The 17,859-nt window shown below is 41.6% G+C and overlaps 1 protein-coding gene across 2 annotated transcripts in view; it reads right to left on the bottom strand.

Annotated features, from left to right (window-relative positions):
• The window catches only part of LOC138569646 (uncharacterized), a 1,436,407-nt gene that overhangs the window by 269,850 nt on the left and 1,148,698 nt on the right, over positions 1-17,859 (bottom strand). For both annotated transcript variants that reach the window (XM_069647797.1, XM_069647798.1), the window contains exons 56-58: positions 14,179-14,300; positions 10,344-10,484; positions 3,471-3,584 (exon numbers count right to left, since the gene is read on the bottom strand). In XM_069647797.1, coding sequence (XP_069503898.1) covers positions 3,471-3,584; positions 10,344-10,484; positions 14,179-14,300 — 377 coding nt within the window. The remainder of the gene's footprint in view (positions 1-3,470; positions 3,585-10,343; positions 10,485-14,178; positions 14,301-17,859) is intronic.

The following is a 17,859-nucleotide window of genomic DNA, read 5'->3' as shown; positions in this document are numbered from 1 at the left end:
CCTTCTTCCATTCATTTCTTTCAAAGAGAAAAAGGTGATCCCATTGTACATCCTTTAAGCAAGAAAACCGATGGATGTATTTGAAACCAATAAGAAACAGGTTTGGCACAATGTATCATAGATATTCCTTTTTTTTAGGTTTGGTATGAATTGGGCCAGTAGTTTCTTTTTAAAAAAATGGAAAAGTAGGCAGTGTCCAAATATAAAAAACGTCAATATATCCCCAAGGAGCATTTCACCAGTGAGGCTTTTCAGAAATGAAAATCCATCTTTTTTTTCCCTCAATGCGACCGATTACCATGGTGATGCTGCGGAAGCCAAAAAGTTAAAGTGTGGAAAAGGGAGGAGCGAAAAGCCTGGCTTCACATTCGAGTAGAGGTGGAGTATGGAGGTCCTGTGGAAACATAGCGTGGTCACCTCGATGATGCCTTGTATTACAGTGGTAATCATTACCAGTAATCATTCCCATGGTAATGCATTGATTCCCGATTTCGGCCGACAATTTAAGTCTTCCGCATTCCCGCTGCCACTCTCCATGTTCACCACTCCTCCTTTCTAGGTCCACTCCCCCCTTGTGAAAATCCTCCCTGACCCTGTCCTATTCACTCAATGGTTCATTTGAGGCATTTTGTTTTCCAGCACCTCTCGCAACATTTCTGTGGGAATCCCACTGCATTCCCCCAGTTAGACTAAAATGGTCAGAAAAAAAGGCTCCGAAGCCCACCCCTAACTTTTCCACTGTGCATGTAGTCATCTTTCCTTCTTTCCTCCTCTTCACCCCTACCCTGATATGAACCCACTCCTTTGCCACCTCCAAACATCATTTTGAGCTCTTCAATTGTTTGGCTTCCCTGAGGATTAACACAGAAATCACTAACATCAAGAATAAACAAGTTGGGTTTTCATTTCTGAAAAGCTCACTGATGCAATGCATCATGGGAGATATAAAAAAAGGTCTTGGGACCGGGACACCACCTTTTTAAAAAGAATGCTCGGTTTTACTCTAAACCCACAAAACACCCGTCTGCAGTGCTTTGTGCCAAGTTGATTCTTAATTGGTGCAAATCCGTCCAGCGATTTTCACACTGTTGAATGGAAGCACCTTTTTCCTCAATGGGAAAATGAATGGGAGCAAGCTGAAAACTGCTTTGTATTTGGAAAATTTCACCCAAATGAATCGAGTAATTCAAAAGCTATTAGTAATAGAATTGTGGGAAAATGTAATGCACATTGGTTTGAATAGCTTTTCCTATAAGATAGTGCTATTTTGTGCTTAACATTCTTCAACGAAGACAGATAGCTTTCAAGGATTCAGACAACTGCATACATGTTTTACCCATATTAGGGATGGTCAGTGCAGTGTAGTGTAGTGATCCCTTGTGGTTGGGCCATGTTGAGCAACTACCCACAATGCATTTCATAGCTGGCGGTGAACTTCTAGTGATGGTTACTGGGTGGTGCTTTCCCGTATGTGACTTGACTCTAATGGCTAATTCAGCTTTCGCATTTCAGATGGAAGGTATATTTTTTCAAGCCTTTTCAACCCAGCATAATGTTGCTGTTGTTTTCTATCTATCTATCTATCTATCTATCTATCTATCTATCTATCTATCTATCTATCTATCTATCTATCTATCTATCTATCTATCTATCTATCTATCTGTTTGGGTAGCTGTTGCTTCCCTATAATTACGGTAAAGCCTATGAACCACTGACTTCTGCAAATATTCTGAAACTAACAACTTTTGTTTCACTGGACTGATCCGGCTGAAATTTTCAAAATAAATTTCCTGTCACAGGACCCCGAAATCGATAATTCAGGGCAAAATCATTAAAGGGCTCAGAAGTTATTGCGTGTAGAAACAAAGCTGTTTTCGGACCAAGCTCATTTGATTTCCTGTAGAGAAAAAAGGGTCATCCTTTAGGCACATGCAGAGCAAAAATCACTAGACAGATTTGCACCATTTACCAAATGAGAAACAAGTTGGGCACACAACAGTGCAGATATGTATTTTTGGTGGTTTGATGTAAATCCGTTCAGTACTTTTTAAAAATGTGGACGGATAAAAGGGTGCCCCTAGTTCCCAAAAACCTTTATATATCCCTCATTGTGTATTGCAACACTGAGGCTTTTCAGAAATGTAAACCTGAAATGTTTTTGCTCAATGTGTGCCATTACTGGAAAACCATGCATGTATGGAAAAAAGAAAAGTGCTCAACATGATATTTGGAAAAGTGAAACTATAGGTTTCACATCAGGGAGGATGTGGGGATGGTGAAAGAGGAGCACCCAATGAAATGTACAGTTTGGGGAGGTCGAGAAACGCCTTTTTTCCAGTAACATCAATTGTGTTGTACGACGGGTAAACCCAAACAGGGAGAAATTATGTTAGTAGTAGGTCTGGGGGCACTTTGAATGGAGAGGGGAGATGAGTGGGCCAAAAAAGGGTGCACTTTTAGTGTTGGATGGGGCAGGAGAAAATATTTTAATTTGATGGCATTTTCGTATTTACGAGTAAATGGAGAAGGGTAATGGCCATAGTCTAGCAGCCTGCAGTCTTTTAATGTAGTTGGGGAAAATGGCCAGTGGTACACAGTGTCTTACTTTAATATGTGAGGAATGGAAAGCGTCATATCCAAAGGCCATGGCCAGGTGTACATACATATTTATTCCTAAGGAGGATGCTGGTCATGGTCAGTGGGTCCTCAGTCTTGCACCTTAATTGGTGGAAAGTAGCAGGCTCCATGGCCAAAGGCTTGTGGTGCATAGTTATTTACAACTAAAAGGCTTATGGGCCACCGTCATATCCTAATTTCCATAGGAAAGCATTGACTGGCGTTGCGGCAGTAAAAGGGTTTCATTATCTGATTCCATTGGTCACACTGGTCGCATTGCCTTTGTCCAGTGGAAAATAAAGGGTGGGAAGACTATGGAAGAGAAGCGCAAGACCAAATACCACCAGGGGTCCCTAAAAATTCTGTGTGTCTAAAATCAGAATACATATTGTCATGCAAATACAATATGATTATTTTGAAGAAGAGCCCTGCCCCGAAAAAGGTTCATGTAGTCGTTAATACTAGTTAACCAGATAGCATGTTCTGAGGTTGCACATTTAAGACGAGGTTTAGGAATAACTTCGAAACAGGGCACAATTTATAGAGGTGGAAAAAAATATGAAAACTTCTTGCACTGAACCCTGTTGTCCTGTGTTGCTGAATTGACTGGCTAAAGTGTAATGTGTCCAATACACAAACATTGGTTGCTTGTTTATGCACTGACTATTGGTCTGTACATCAAAGTACAAATTTAACCTATTGCATGGATCTAAAATGAAATTATTTTGCTTTAATATCGCTCAACTTCTTTTTAAAGGTGCTTCTTTCGATTAAATTCTATATGAACAGTCGCTCACAGAAAACCTAAATTATCTCAAAAACAGAGTAAAAAACATTAAACTTTAAACTCATACCTGACCTGACAAAAATGTCACGCAGGAGTCCCAGGCTGTTGTGTTGTTTTTGGATTTGTCTTCCAGAGTCACTTTGAAGTTAATTGGTAGACCATTGTCCCAGGCCACTTGTGTCTACAGCAAACAGACAGGAAATGTTATTGTGCAGTTACGAAATGCGTGGTTAGCATAAGAATGATTAAACAGACATAAGCGCCCCTTGGCAAAAATCTTCACCGAGCCATCTGGGTAACACAGTTTTACATTCTTTAATCTCTCCTCGTTATTGCTTTTCTAAGTTGACAATTCAACATGCCAATTAGAATAATGGTCACACCCACTTTATAAACAGTATTATTGCATGAAAACAGGCTGCTTAAGGTGTAAAGCCATTTTTGTGACCTCCCATAAATAGTAGTTGGATAAACGACACCACACACACACACCCCAGAGCCCATTTGCCGATGGTCCCCTAGGACCTTACTTGCAATTGCTTTACTGCAGCACCTACCCTGATAATACATTGTACTATGTAGCTAATAGTATTTTCAGGAACCTTAGTCACAAGTAGGAATGGGTAAAAGATTCACCCGCGTAATGAAATGTTCATAATTAGCACTGGATGCCGCTTCTGTGAAATCAGCATTACGGTCCGGCCGCCACTGAAATTTCGCCTGTTTTTGTGTGGTTTTGCACAGAGCATGGCGTTACATTTCCATGTTGGTTTCATGTAGCGAGATGGGAAACTTTGGACAAGTCTTGTTTTTCAATCAGTGCTAGTTTTGTGAAGCAACATGAGAAACATTGTGCTGTTTTTTCTGAACGGTGCTAGTTTTGCGCAGTGCCAAAAGAAAGTATGTGCAGGATTTCAATATGTGCTAGGTTTGCGCAGCGACATGAGAAACTTTGTACGGTTCTTTTTCAACCTGTGCTAGTTTTGCAGAGCGACACGAGAAACTTTGCTAGGTTTTCCCAGATCCATGTTAGTTTAACACAGCGACAACAGAAACTATGCACAGACTTTTTTCTTTTTAACCCGTGCTAGTTTAGCGATTCGGCGCTAGAAACTGTGATGGATCCTGCAGAGTCATAACTGAACCCAGCCTAGGATCTCCTCTCATGTGGCCAGGAAAAGGCAGTCGCTATCTGATCCTAACCCTGGGGGTGGTAACACGAGTGAGGATCAGATGGGAGGAGATGGCTGTCAGGGGGAAGTGGTGACTGTTTTGGGACTGCTTTGGAGAGACACAGTATTCATCTTCTTGTACGGATGAGGTGCCCATAATTCCCAAATGCCTAATGGCATGCTGTCATTGCACAAGTCCCTCCCATGAAACTACCCAAAGAACATGCTATGAAAAGTCATGCAAACGGAATAAGGTTTGTACCTTGGAAAATTAGGAATTAAATATGACATCCTCTAATTGTCATAATTTAGCCTCACTCCAATGTTAAATCACAAACCCTTTTCTTAACACCCCCCAACTCTGACAAATCCCAGTTCACAAATCAATCTAAACTAACTAAATTTCAAAGGACCAAAACGACTATGGACTTCAGGATCCATAATGCATGTAGTAGTGGGACAAGGAAGAGGGACTCAGAGTTAGTAAGGAACAATGGTGCTATTAAACAAAATGTGCCGCCTAGTTGTTATAGAGCAAGACACCGGAGCAGGACATTTAAACACAGGAATGAGTTGCAGCTGAGGAGAGGTGCAGAATGAGCAGCAGGGGCAGAAGCAGTCCAGAATGCTGGGATTGCCACAGAAGCAAAAAGATGAGCGGCTGCTGTTGCCGATGCGAGAAGTGAAGGCCTGCAACACTGCAGAGTGCATGCAGCAGGAAGCAGCATCAGGAAGAGAAGCCCAGCCAAAGGGAAGATGTGCTCCCAGGCCCACGTGTGGCGCTTCGGTGTGCGAGAGGACACGGAGGACCAATGGAGCTAGCAGAGCTCGGGAGAAGTGATAATAATAATAATAATAATAATAATAATAATAATAATGTTATTGTATATGTAGTCCTCTGAAGTTACGCTGGAGCTGTCAACAGAGCGGGCAGGACGCAGGAAGTCCACCACAGCAGGAGACGACAAAGAAGACCAATGAGTTGGCTTGAAGTTAAAGGTGACCCCGGGGCGCTCCAAGCAGGACAATTGACAGTAAACAATAATTTTGAACACCGAACAAATAAAGTACAGATGCAACAAGGGCACAATTCCCCTTTTATGGGACACCAACTGAGGAAACCTATTCCCTGCATTACCAACAGCAACACAGCTGTAAAGAAGTAGGACAGATGTGACAAGGGCGCAATACCCCTTTTATGGGATACCAACTGGGGGAAACCTGTAACCCGCATTGCCAACAGCCAAGCATCTTTAAAGAGGCAGTACAGAGGCGACAAGGGCACAACTCCTCTTTTATGGGATACCAACTGGTGGAAACCTGTAACCCGCATTGCCAAGACTCAAGAGACTATAAAAATAGGCAGCATTTGTTCAGCCCTACTCACATGGGATACTGGTGTTGAGAATCTTGGAACAAATATTACCACTAAGATCAATTGTAGTTGTAGGACTTTATTTCTTCTTGGCAGGCAAGTACACCAGGAAAGAAGATGATTTGAATAAGTGTGTTTCTGGCAAAAAGGTGTGGTTGAAAGAACCTTTCAACTCAGTTATCATTTCGACAAACTGTTGCATCACCAAAGTTAGTTGCTGTTTTATCCTGGCAAAATTAATCCTTTCGAATAATAATTGTGACATGCTAATAATGGTTTTACATCCTGAGGAGAACAATTGCCTTGGTTTATGAACTTGTGTTTTGTGAGGGAGACATTTGCCTTACCAAGAACAGTATTGTGAATAACAATTGCTTTGATTTTTGAACAAGTATTTCTGGAATAGACATTTACTTTACCAAGCGGTAGGATGCACTGGATCACAAAGACATTTTGTGTTGAACTTAACAGAACATTGTTGAATCAGAATGTTTCCAAGGGTATTCCTGAATTGATCCAGGAGAAAGGAGGCCAACCTTGGTGACAAGGAATATTTTCTAAACCTATACATTTTGTACTGTTTTGTTGAACTGAGGACAGCCACATATTCCATGTATACTTTTGTTGTGCGTATTTGTGAGGATCAGAGACTTTTTGGACACTAGGACATCCCTTTTTAGTTTTAGTTTGCTAGGTAGGGACATCCTTGTTAGCATAGGGAAAGATCGTTGTTTATCTCACCCTTTTCATTTAATAAATGGCAAACATTGAGAAAACTATACCTCTGTGTCGGTCTTGCATTTCTGAACCCTAACATATGGTGTCAGCGGTGGGATCGGGCACAATAAATACAAACTAGGAACCCAGTAATTATATTCAAGCTGTCTCCTGAAACTTGTTATACAACAGTTAGAGGGAGAGAATTTTACCCTTGAAGTAAATCCTCATGATACGATCTTTAGAATCAAGCAGATCATTTTGACCAAATTTGCTTTTCCCCCACATCAGCAGACACTTATTTTTCACCATCAACCTCTGTCAATAATGTGAATATAATTTGAAACAATACACTAAGTTGAATTCATTGGTAAAAGCCGAAATAGATTTAACTTCAACCCCCCTTACTAGCATTAACCCCAGTCTTAGGAAATGTTCCCAAGTCTCTGTCAATCTGACAAAATTACCCGATCCTATGAAGTTAGATCCATCCTGTGAAATAGAGCAGGACATAATTCTCTTACACCAACCAGGGGCTGAAAACTGTAAGAAAGGCCGTTTTGAAAAATACATATCTTTTATTGTGGGAGAAGAAACTTCCTCAGAAAATAAGGAAATGGCAACTATACAGACTCTCCTACCCCAGTTGACTGGCCATCAGATTGGGGCAGAGGAAACATTCCAGGAGGGATTGGATTGACTTGCTGCTACTTCACAGAGACCCACATTACCCCAAGGAACACAAAGGAACCTCAGCCTTATAGGGATGGGGAAGACATAGGCAATTTGTTTCTTAATTTTAAGCATTTGGTTCATCAGCTACATTGGGGAGCAGAACTGAAGACTTGTTATTTAGCCACCTTATTGAAGGGAGAAATTCTGATCACTTATTGAATCCATTTGTCTCCCTCTCTTATCTGAAGCAGAGGATAAGCTCCACTAAGGTCGAATTGTGGTAAAATGGCCATCCCTCGGACTACCTCCAGAATGTCATGTGTGAGCGGAAGTGGATAACGTCCTTTATGGTAATGCTATTAAGGCCTCTATAGTCCAACATGGACATAGTTCCTTGAAGTCTTTTTTCACAACAACAAAAAGTGATGGTGCACATGGTGCCTTGGATTTAGTCATAAATCCATAAATCCAATCTGGAGATGGAGCTGTACACATTTCAGAAGAGTCTTCTTTTCAGTCTCTGAAAGTATGAACATGCAACCGAATGGGACTACTGATACAGAAATGAGATCAATAGCGTAGTCATATTCAGGATGTGGTGGAAGTGTCTTAATGGTTTGGTCCATGTATAGGTCAAGGAATTCCCAATACTCTTCTGGGAGCAACTGGATGTTCCCAATGGGTAACCCTAAGGGAGTCACCTGAACAGAAGAAAGTGGTTGAGCAAGCTTGGTTGTGGAATACCAATGTTCCTTGCAAAAAGAAGATGAGAGATGCACAGTGTGCTTTGTCCAATCTGTGGCTGGGTTGTGCAGCTGTAGCCATGACATGCTTAAAACAATGGGGTAGTGAGCTGCCATAATTAAGTCAAAAATTATAGTCTCCTGGTTGGTAATCTTGAGCGCTACTGTAAGGTATGCAAGGTTATTGGTCCAGAACTGAGGGGTTGAACATCAACTCCTTCCACTGGTTGCATCTCGGTCTTCATCTCTCATGCAATACTATTCCTTTGTGCCCATTCTGTATCCATGAAACAACCAGCTGCATCACAGTCCACGAGAGCTGAGGTTTCAATTAAACTATTTTTAAATGTCAGATAAACCTGTAAAACAATTAATGACATGTTATTGTAGGGTGACAAACCAAATGGCTTAAAGGGACTTAATCCTTTTCCCATCCAATTGCCTCTACCTTGGATGGGAAGGCTTGTTTCCCAAGTGCCTCGGTGGGACTAATAGGCATTCCTTCATCAAATGAGGGCTAGAGCCACAATACATAAACAACCCAAGTTCTCTACGCCGTTTGCTTTCTTCAGCAGTGAGAGGGCCCCTGGGCGATTCCTACTTGCATGGGTTCTGCTTCTGGAATTCTTGATTTCCCTACAGTAGGCCTCAGGGAGGCAGGACCAACCCTTCTTTTTTTCTGACTTAGCTCTTGCATGTGGAAGTCAAGTTGCATGACCAATGTCAATAGTTCAGAAAAATGTAATGGACGAGGTACTCTTGCTAGTCATCTTTTAGGTCTTCATGCAGACCACGCCTGAATAAGGTGAATTGTGCTGACTCCAACCACCCTGGTTCAGTGGCTGTCTGTTTAAAACGGGTGATGTAACTCATTAGATCCCCCAAACCTTGGGCCTTGGGTTATATCCAGGAGTGTTTCTTAAGCAGAATAAGTCAGTTCAGGTCGGTCTAACATTTCTTTAAGAGAACAAAGGAAAGTGGGATAATCCCTCATCGATGGACTGTTAAGTGTAACTAACAAGGTGGCTCAGGCGAGGGCGTTATTTGAGAGGTGTGAAACCATAAAATCGTTTTTTGCTCTGTCTAACGAGAACCATAAGGGCCTGAATGAAAAATACACATTGCATGCATTGACAAACTCGGGTAACTTTTTGGGGTTGCCATCAAACTTCTTCATATTTGGAGAAGACGTTGGGGGTTCAACCCATATGATTTATCTTGTGACCATTAGTTGTCTCAGGATGGTGTTATCTGCCTTAAATGTCTGGAGCTCATGAGACAGTGAGTGAACTGCATTCATCAGGTCTTGTAACTGCGACATGTTTTTTTTCTTCCTTTAGTCATCTCAAACTGTCAGAATTTGAATGCCACTTACTGTCTGTGTCACGCAGACTGTGTATCCACAACTCTTTTGCAGCTTCAGACCAAGCGTTCTGCTTCCCTCTCTTGGCCTCCCTGCGTAGAGGAACAAGGAGGAGACCAGCCGCAAGGCCCAACGAGGGAAAAAGGAAATTACAGAAAATAGCATTGTGTAACTCCAGAACCAGGGTCCTGAAGGATGTAGCTTCAAGGCCTGCAGAAATAGATGTTTCTCTTGAGGCAAGTAGAATGATGAGGTAAAAGAGATACAATGAATGGAGGCAGCAGCGATGCTGAAGGTAGCGTTGAAGAAATGGGAAAACTCAAGCAGGCAGTACAAGAGTAACAAGAAACAGGAGAGAACTCAGCATAGAAGGAATCGTAGACAAGCAGTATTTAGAATAAGAACGGGAAACGCTGAAGATGCAGGGTGATACCTGATTAAGACGCAGCACTCTGAGTATTCCCAACTCTATTATAATGCTGGTTTACTGATGTGACCAGTGTTGGCGGCCATCTTGGAAAACACTAGACCATGCAAACAAACAAGTAATGGAACCATGCTGCGGGTCCGGCGCCAGCGGTTCCACAGGCACCAAGGAGTGGAAAACCTGACACCAATTATTTCAGACCAGCAACATAATCCACTGTCCTTGTTCTTTTTTACACAAGAAAAGGAAACATTACTTATTCTCATTTGCAGCATGCTATGTAGTTTCACACAATCAAGCATTTGCATTACATAAAGAATGTGTAGAATAAAAGTAAATGGATGCCCTTGCCCCATCAACATGCATTTTGCATTAACATGCTACAGCCCCTGCCTTTATAATGTTTTAAAGTAGAAGTTCAGAAAGTGTTCCAAATAATGGTCTGAGATTGATGTAGTTGCGCTATACCTGTTGACTATACTTGGATCCTCTCTGCTCCGACAGTGAGCTGACCTCCAGTTGGTTCACAGCAATGTTGAAGGGATGAGTCAAACTTGCCCGGCAGTCTAACCGTTCCTTTCCAATCTTCAGAGTTGATGAGATGAAAACCTATCCAAGAGAAGCAGAAATGAGTCTCAGACAGAATTATCGGTATACAATCATCACGCCATCAATAACCATGCTGTAGTCATGATTTCCCACGGACAACCTCATCTGGAGTTGTCTGCCCTCGTGCGAAGAAGACATCTTTCTCTTTAGAGTTGAAACAACATAGAGAATTTTATTAGTGAATCAGGCAACGACATTCTGTATTTTTATTTTTATTCTTCAAGTGCCATGTTTGCCCGCTATGTGTGATGCTGCACATCGTTGACCCCTTAGCTGCACAGGCTGCACGGTAAGTCAATAACAGGCAGCTAGCGGAAGCAACTTCTATCCCTTGGTACCCTTAAATGATATCCCTGAATACTGGGATTATCTCAGGCTTTGGGCCATAATTCACAAGTGGCCAGTGGCAATGGAGACTTGTGACTCTGTGCATGACCCTGTGCTTGCTTTTTATTATACTGGACACTGCACAGCCCGCAAGAGCCATTTACTGAATATTTCTGTGCAAAGACTTGCTTTATTCTTCTTCAAAGAGGCTTGCGCAATTGTCCTCAAATATAGACAGTTAACCCTTTACTAAAACCGATGCTATTATTCCTTTTTCTTTTTGTGACCATTCACCATATATGGCAACGACATGTTTCTTTCTTCAACTACTTAGAAATCATACAAAAATTAATTGGCTGCATGATCTGGAACCCTTGCCATTTCAGGCAGGTCTTGTACCTGGAGACTCACAAAACTGAAGTGAAACATAACTGACAGACAGCCAATGCTCACTGGAGGCAGTCAATGCTCACTGGAGGCAGTGGCATCAATAGAAATAGAAAATAGAAAATCAACAGAACAAAATGCAAAGAGGATGAGAGGCATTTCAGACACCAGTGCAGCCCTTGCAGTGTAGGGTAGACGCTGTACCAGAGAGAGACATTTGTACTTTTTTTATTGCCCAAAATGGCCATTTCATGAACACATCTCACCACAGTTTTGGCCCTAAATGATCTCTGTTACATACCCGATAAAGCTGTGTGAGACGGTCTATAATTTCAGTGGTAAAATACATCTACATGCATTCTCTGCCCACAATGCACATGGGTACACCATTCTCAGGCCCTTAAGCATTCAGGAGCATACCATAGCTCGAGCATTATTGTACACAGTGTCAGAATGCCCGCTTGGGGTGACGGGAAGAGATCAGACAAAAGTGCTGAGTTCAAGCCTTATCACCAATGCTCTCCTTTTTTTTAAACAAAGGCATGAATTAAATGCTGAGGACATGACTTTATGTTGGCTCAGCTAGCAGATTAAACAGACAGTACGTACTTAAAACATGGCACACTTTTTTGAGCCAGACACGGTTGACTCAGAGGAATTTTTTGGCAACAGATAATTCAGTAATTATAAGGAATTCAAAGATGCTCCTAATTTGATCCTACCTACATGACCAATGCGGATATGGAGCTCTTAGGTTTAACAGGCCAGTATCATCAATTGAAATTCATAGTTTTCCCGTAAGCTCGGCCACCTTTGTTTAACCTGTTCGGGCAAAACTGTATTTTACAGAGCTCCATTGAGTCTATATACAATCACATTTCTTTCCACGTCGACTTGTCCAGCAGATGGTGACTCCTGCTATTTGGGGGCAAGAGTTGATTAGCAGTCTGGGAATTCATTTCTCTACCAAGTTCATTATGGGACCGGTAGACCGGACAGTGGCTCTGCTAACTTCCTGATTGTATTTCTGTCTTTACACCCTCTGTCTGTTCTCCAGTACTCTGGCTACCGGATACAATTGTGTGCCAGTTCCTTTGCGGGAGGGGTAGATGTTGAACATTACTGGCCACTTTAAAAATCGCTGCTCACTAGCCATAATGTTTACCATGGATTTCACATTTGTTTTTTGGGGGGAAACATTAATTGTGGGATCAGTCCTTCCTACAAATCTTTTAGTCCCTTAGAATACAAATTATTTTATGTTTCCCCCAGGCATTTCCTTTTTAATGTATGCCCTGTCCTCTTCCAGATCAGTTAACCTGTCCTGATCACAAGAAAGTATGGCATTATCAACAAATACATACTAGACAATAGTTATTTAAAGTCTGTGGGGCATATTTGAGCTGTGCATGGTTGGTGGCTAGAAAAATTCTATCATTACATGGCATTTAAATATGCCCCCAAATTGATATATTCTACATAACCTCATATAGTAGGACTACATCATGAAAAGGGAAATCATATACTCCCTCAGCTCGCCACCTTTAGCAACCAATGCTATTTTACCACTTGTTTATTTGGGGCCGTGATCAGCTGAAAACTGTGTTTGACAGTGGTCTTGTGAGTCGGTATACACAAAATACTTGCTTTTATGGCTCACTCATCTCCTGCCATTTTCTTGTATATCAACACCCTCCCTAATGTTTGGCTTGCCACTGCTCACATATGCTCTCCCCACACTGTCAGCTATATTTGCATATCAACAGAGGGCAAGTCTTATTTAGCAGTCTCAAAAGCCTCCACGGAAATTCTCCTTGCATACTAAAAAAAAGGGATAAGGGCAAGCACCAGCAGTGGGTATTATGGTTCTGGAAGGGAGGTCATTGTGGGTGCCTGATGTTGGGATTTACTGTTAATAATAAGCAGGGAAATTACTCTAAGGGATATTACTGAAGCAATAATCCCAGAGACGGAGGGTAGGGTGGGGGTGGATTACCGCGTCAGTTAACAATGATGTATGACTATCTGTTTACAATGCATACCATCTGCAGCAGGAGGGTAATGCTTCATGAAGCCGATATCCAGTTCAACTATTGTTCGATTATTGCCGATACACTGTCTGTTTTTACAGCAGATAAACTACAGGAGAGTTTCCATTTCTCCGATTTAAGCCTTTGATATAATCGAAATGAAATCAAGTGAATGAAACGGAAGGAGCCTTTTATCGTTTGATGGCACGATTTATCACAAGGGAGAAAAAAAGGCTATTAATGCCAACATGCACATATTTTACTATACAATGCCAACTCCTACTAAGCATAGCAATAATGTCCAGAACTGTGCGCCTTCATAATTGTCTAGTTGCAACACCACAATTGACTGATTATACAGTTACCCTTTACCTGGAACATCACAACTGGCCCGTTATACTATAACCACGTAGGTCTGATTTCATTTAGACAACCATTGAAGCTGTGAGAAGATGGCTGTGGTCCGTTGTGTCCAATCCTTAAAAAAGCTCCAGGTGCATTGACCAGAAGTCTACTCCACTTCCCAATAGTAAAACATGGTCTTTAGATACACAGAAAAACCAAGGAACCTCTTAACTCGTTAAAATGGAGAATACTGTCACTTTTTTTACTATATAGAATATTGCACCTCCATCCAGTGCATTTTTAAGGATATTACAAGTCACCTGGGTTTTTTGTGCCAGTCTCAAACTTTATATGGCGGAGATCTCCTTGGTGACCTGTAATGACCTTATCGTGTATGGTTGTGGGATAATAGTATTGTATGTAAGTGTGTCCTATGTAAAGAGCTTTAGATTAAAGCACTATATAAAAAACAAATGAATATTTAACTTTGCATTAATCACATGGTTCCTGCAGCTTTTATCCTGAGTCTTGTTATTTTGGTACTTTCTGTTGATAATAAGTAGGTGACCAATGAATCGCTACAATGTTCTAGTGTTCAGCTGTACCTGATTTTTGCCACTCCATCCAATGATGATCTCATCTCGATGACTGTGGGTGGAATGCTCGGCAAAGACGCTGAACTTGGATTGCCAGGGAAAAGAATGGAAGAAGGTGTGGAAGAGTTCAGCTGCAAAGACATGTTCACATGGTTAACACAACAGCATAAGTAGATCATTGAAAAGATGCGATTGTGGTTTAGTCATTGATCACATACTGTACTTAAATAATAATATACTGGATAAAGTTCCCCCACTCCGATAAGTTGTAAGGATACTGCAAGTTGCGAAAGAGTTTCATGAACTAAATACCAAGATGAAAACTGTGGGGTTAGAGTGTGCTAGGTACTAGTTTAAAATATTCAATTGTTAGATTAAGAATAATTAGATACTGGAGAGCTGCTGTCAAAGGCACAATGAGGCTAGTCCTCCACCTCATAAAAGTAAAAGAGTAATATACTTGTACCCATTAGACATGCACTGGCAGGAATCACATCAGGAGGGGCATACATCCGATATTAGATTCATGGATTGCAAAGAGTCAGATGCGGCAGTCGACGGGGGTGACCAGAAATTGCCCGTAAGGCTGTTGGAATCCAAGATGAAATGTAGATTGAGATGTACCACCATTGATCTCAACCTCGAACATGAGATGAATGTGTTTCTCTAATTAGGACCTATTAGGATTCATCCACAATTGTATTATATCTGTTTCCTAAAATATTGAGCTGTGGATTATCAAATGTAATATGATTGGGCCTTTAAGTGTACAACACCACTGAAACATATTATAATAGGGGAGATATGCATCTGGACTGTCCGTAACAAATATGGCCCCGGCTACAAACATTATGGGATGATTTGAACCTTAATACTTTTCTCAGGATCTTGATAATAATAGGGTTACCTCTACGGGGCACAGAGCACAATTAGGTAGTTACCAATGTTAGTATATTGTGAAGACAAGACTATAACCAATAGGTACTTATGAGTTATGGAAGAATTCCCTTCACGTGGGGTAACCCACAGAAATCTAGCCTTCAGGAGGCATTAACAATGTTAATCATTTCCAGCTGAATGGATAGACTATGGGACACTCCTAAAATGTACTCACAGAATGGACAACATGGAGAAATTATAGGATTTAGCAGCACAACACCACTAATATCGACGCCCCATGTACACACTGGGATGTGATGACGTTGCATGCCGCTAACGTGCAACGTCAACACGCCAGTGTTTATCAATATCCAAAATGGTTGGCACAGTCACACGAGGAACGCTGTGCTCATTGCGGGTGATTCCGTACAGGACACTCCACAAACTGACTATAGGGATCTACCCTTTACATTACAGGTAATTGTATGGGGTTCTTTTACAATCATATCTTTATTATGGTAAGTGAGATTGTCCAGTTACAGCCTGTAGATATGGGGCTAATTAGCTCATTATTTTCACAGAGATACTGATCACTGTGGGATGTTTTACCCATGTATCCAAGCCCTACCATAAAACTGTGCAGTACTGGCATGGAAAACATCATGATGGCCAGAACTCCCCAGAGAGTGCACAGGGAAAACATGAAGAATAGGCTGCCACCCATTTTTGCCTATTTTGTGAGCACAGGAGGGCACTGCCTAAAACCACCATTGGGATACACACACAGTAGCCTGAAACCATTGGGAATGGCAATGCTGATTGCAAAAAAAGCAACTCAGAACTGTGGGGAATTCATTTTCTTAATCCCAAAAATGGTTGCATTACCAGTACTCACCACTATCAGAAAGCCGGCGTTTTAAAACCACCAGACTTTTCTGTAAAACTGAACAGATGAAACAAAACCAGACCAAGGAAAGACTTGCTAAGAGGTGGATACAATGTAAAACTATATTCTGAAATGACTTGAAGGAAGTAATTATTTAATGTATATGTAAAAATTGTAAGTGATTTAAACTGGGAACAAAAAGTGACATTTAGCTGAAACCTGGCTTAATGAAACTGGATTCTGCCTGACAACTACCCCCGACAGGAGTTGAAACCTGCTCAGCCACTCTTCCCCTTGCCAAAAGGAGTTGTCACCTCTCTGATTAGATTAGGGGTGGAGCAGCTGGGGACTACAGGGAGTTGAACAAAGGCATGTCCTGGACTCAGGCAAATGTTATATTCGGGGCGTCGTAAAATAGCTTCCTCTTGGGAGAAACTGGGGGGCAGCTGTGCCTCTGTGAACAAGCTGGCTTGGGGGAAGTGGATAAACCAGTTATTCCACCCTGTGATGGGGGAAGCCACACCCCTTTTTGACCAGGCCATAATTTTAAAAAGATAGATAACTCATAGTGCGGACTTGTCAGAATTATATAAGTAATATCATTATTTTTGTGATTTTTCTGAGAACATTTTGAGAGGCGTTAGGACCCTGTGGTGTATTCTGGGGGGTTGCTAGCAGAAAATAGGGTCTCACTCCAAATGTATGCATGTTAAAAATCTGACACTTAACATCTCTAACCCATATCCCTGGTGCACATTTGTGTAAAATCTGGAAAGGTTTAGAGGTCGTTATCTGGATGAAAAGGGGAGAATTCTGTCATCAGTGGACACGACATCGTACAAAGACAGGGATCGGATGGTTTGGTGCTACAGAAAATATGTTAACTGGACCTATAATATTAGAAAAATATTACATAGATTAATATGTATTTGGGTCAGAAATAGATTTGTGTGCAATCTGACAAGGGGAGGTTCCTCTGAACATAAAACCTACAGCATCACTCTGACTCACATTTCCTTCCCCCAATCAAGGGAGAGAAGAGGAATTGGCCAATGATAAGTGAGAGGGGCAGGTTTAGTTATGACCAATGCACACACCCACTTTCCAAAACACATAAAAAGAGACTGCAGGGACAGGTAGAGACATTCGATTCCATTTGCTGCGGAGCATGCTGACCGACAACTTCACATCCAGAGATCCAGACTTCAAATCCATCAATCTCCAGAACCTGTAGCAGAAATTAACTCCAGAATTTGTAGCAGAGAGGCCTGAATCCACCAGCTGAATCCTCTTCAGCAGGCCTCAAAACTAACCAAACTATTCAACAGCCGGGCGAGCTGTTTGAACTTTTGCCGAGAATTTTTGCAAGAACCTGTAGCAGTACCCAGAAAGCAGTGTTACATCCAGAGTACTGAACTAGACATAAAAATACATTAATAAGGGTTTTCCTCAGCATCCCAGACTAGGCATTGACTTGGCTGTAGTGTTGATTGAATATCGCTTACAAAAGTGGGGGCTCGGAGCCGGGATATTCTGGGTTAGGTTTACCACTTGTGCAGATTAATACAGTGTGCCAACTGACCATATACACATATACGGTTAGATCACCACGCTGCTTTACACTGTGAAAGCATCCCCCAAAGGAACGCTCTAAGGAAACGGTCTGTTTTGCAAAATAAAATACAAACTTCTGTAAGTCAGGAAGGAACTCAAATTCCAGAATGACGACCTTGGTAGATATGAAAATAGCCAGAGAGCACTTCTTACATAAGCTATTTGTGAGAGGTGAGTGGACTCATCAGGACCAAACGGTCTGGTTGCAGGCAATCACGCAACAGGTCACTGAAACAGGGTCAGATATATGGGGAGATCAGGGTCCCCTACATGTGGCCCTGAGTGAACTATATATGGCCCCTAAAGCCAAA

Source organism: Ambystoma mexicanum, chromosome 2q, assembly GCF_040938575.1.
Source record: "Ambystoma mexicanum isolate Mex_15411 chromosome 2q, UKY_AmexF1_1, whole genome shotgun sequence".
NCBI lineage: Eukaryota > Metazoa > Chordata > Amphibia > Caudata > Ambystomatidae > Ambystoma > Ambystoma mexicanum.
The sequence above is the reverse complement of the archived record's forward strand: the minus strand, read 5'-3'. Positions and strand labels throughout refer to the sequence as shown.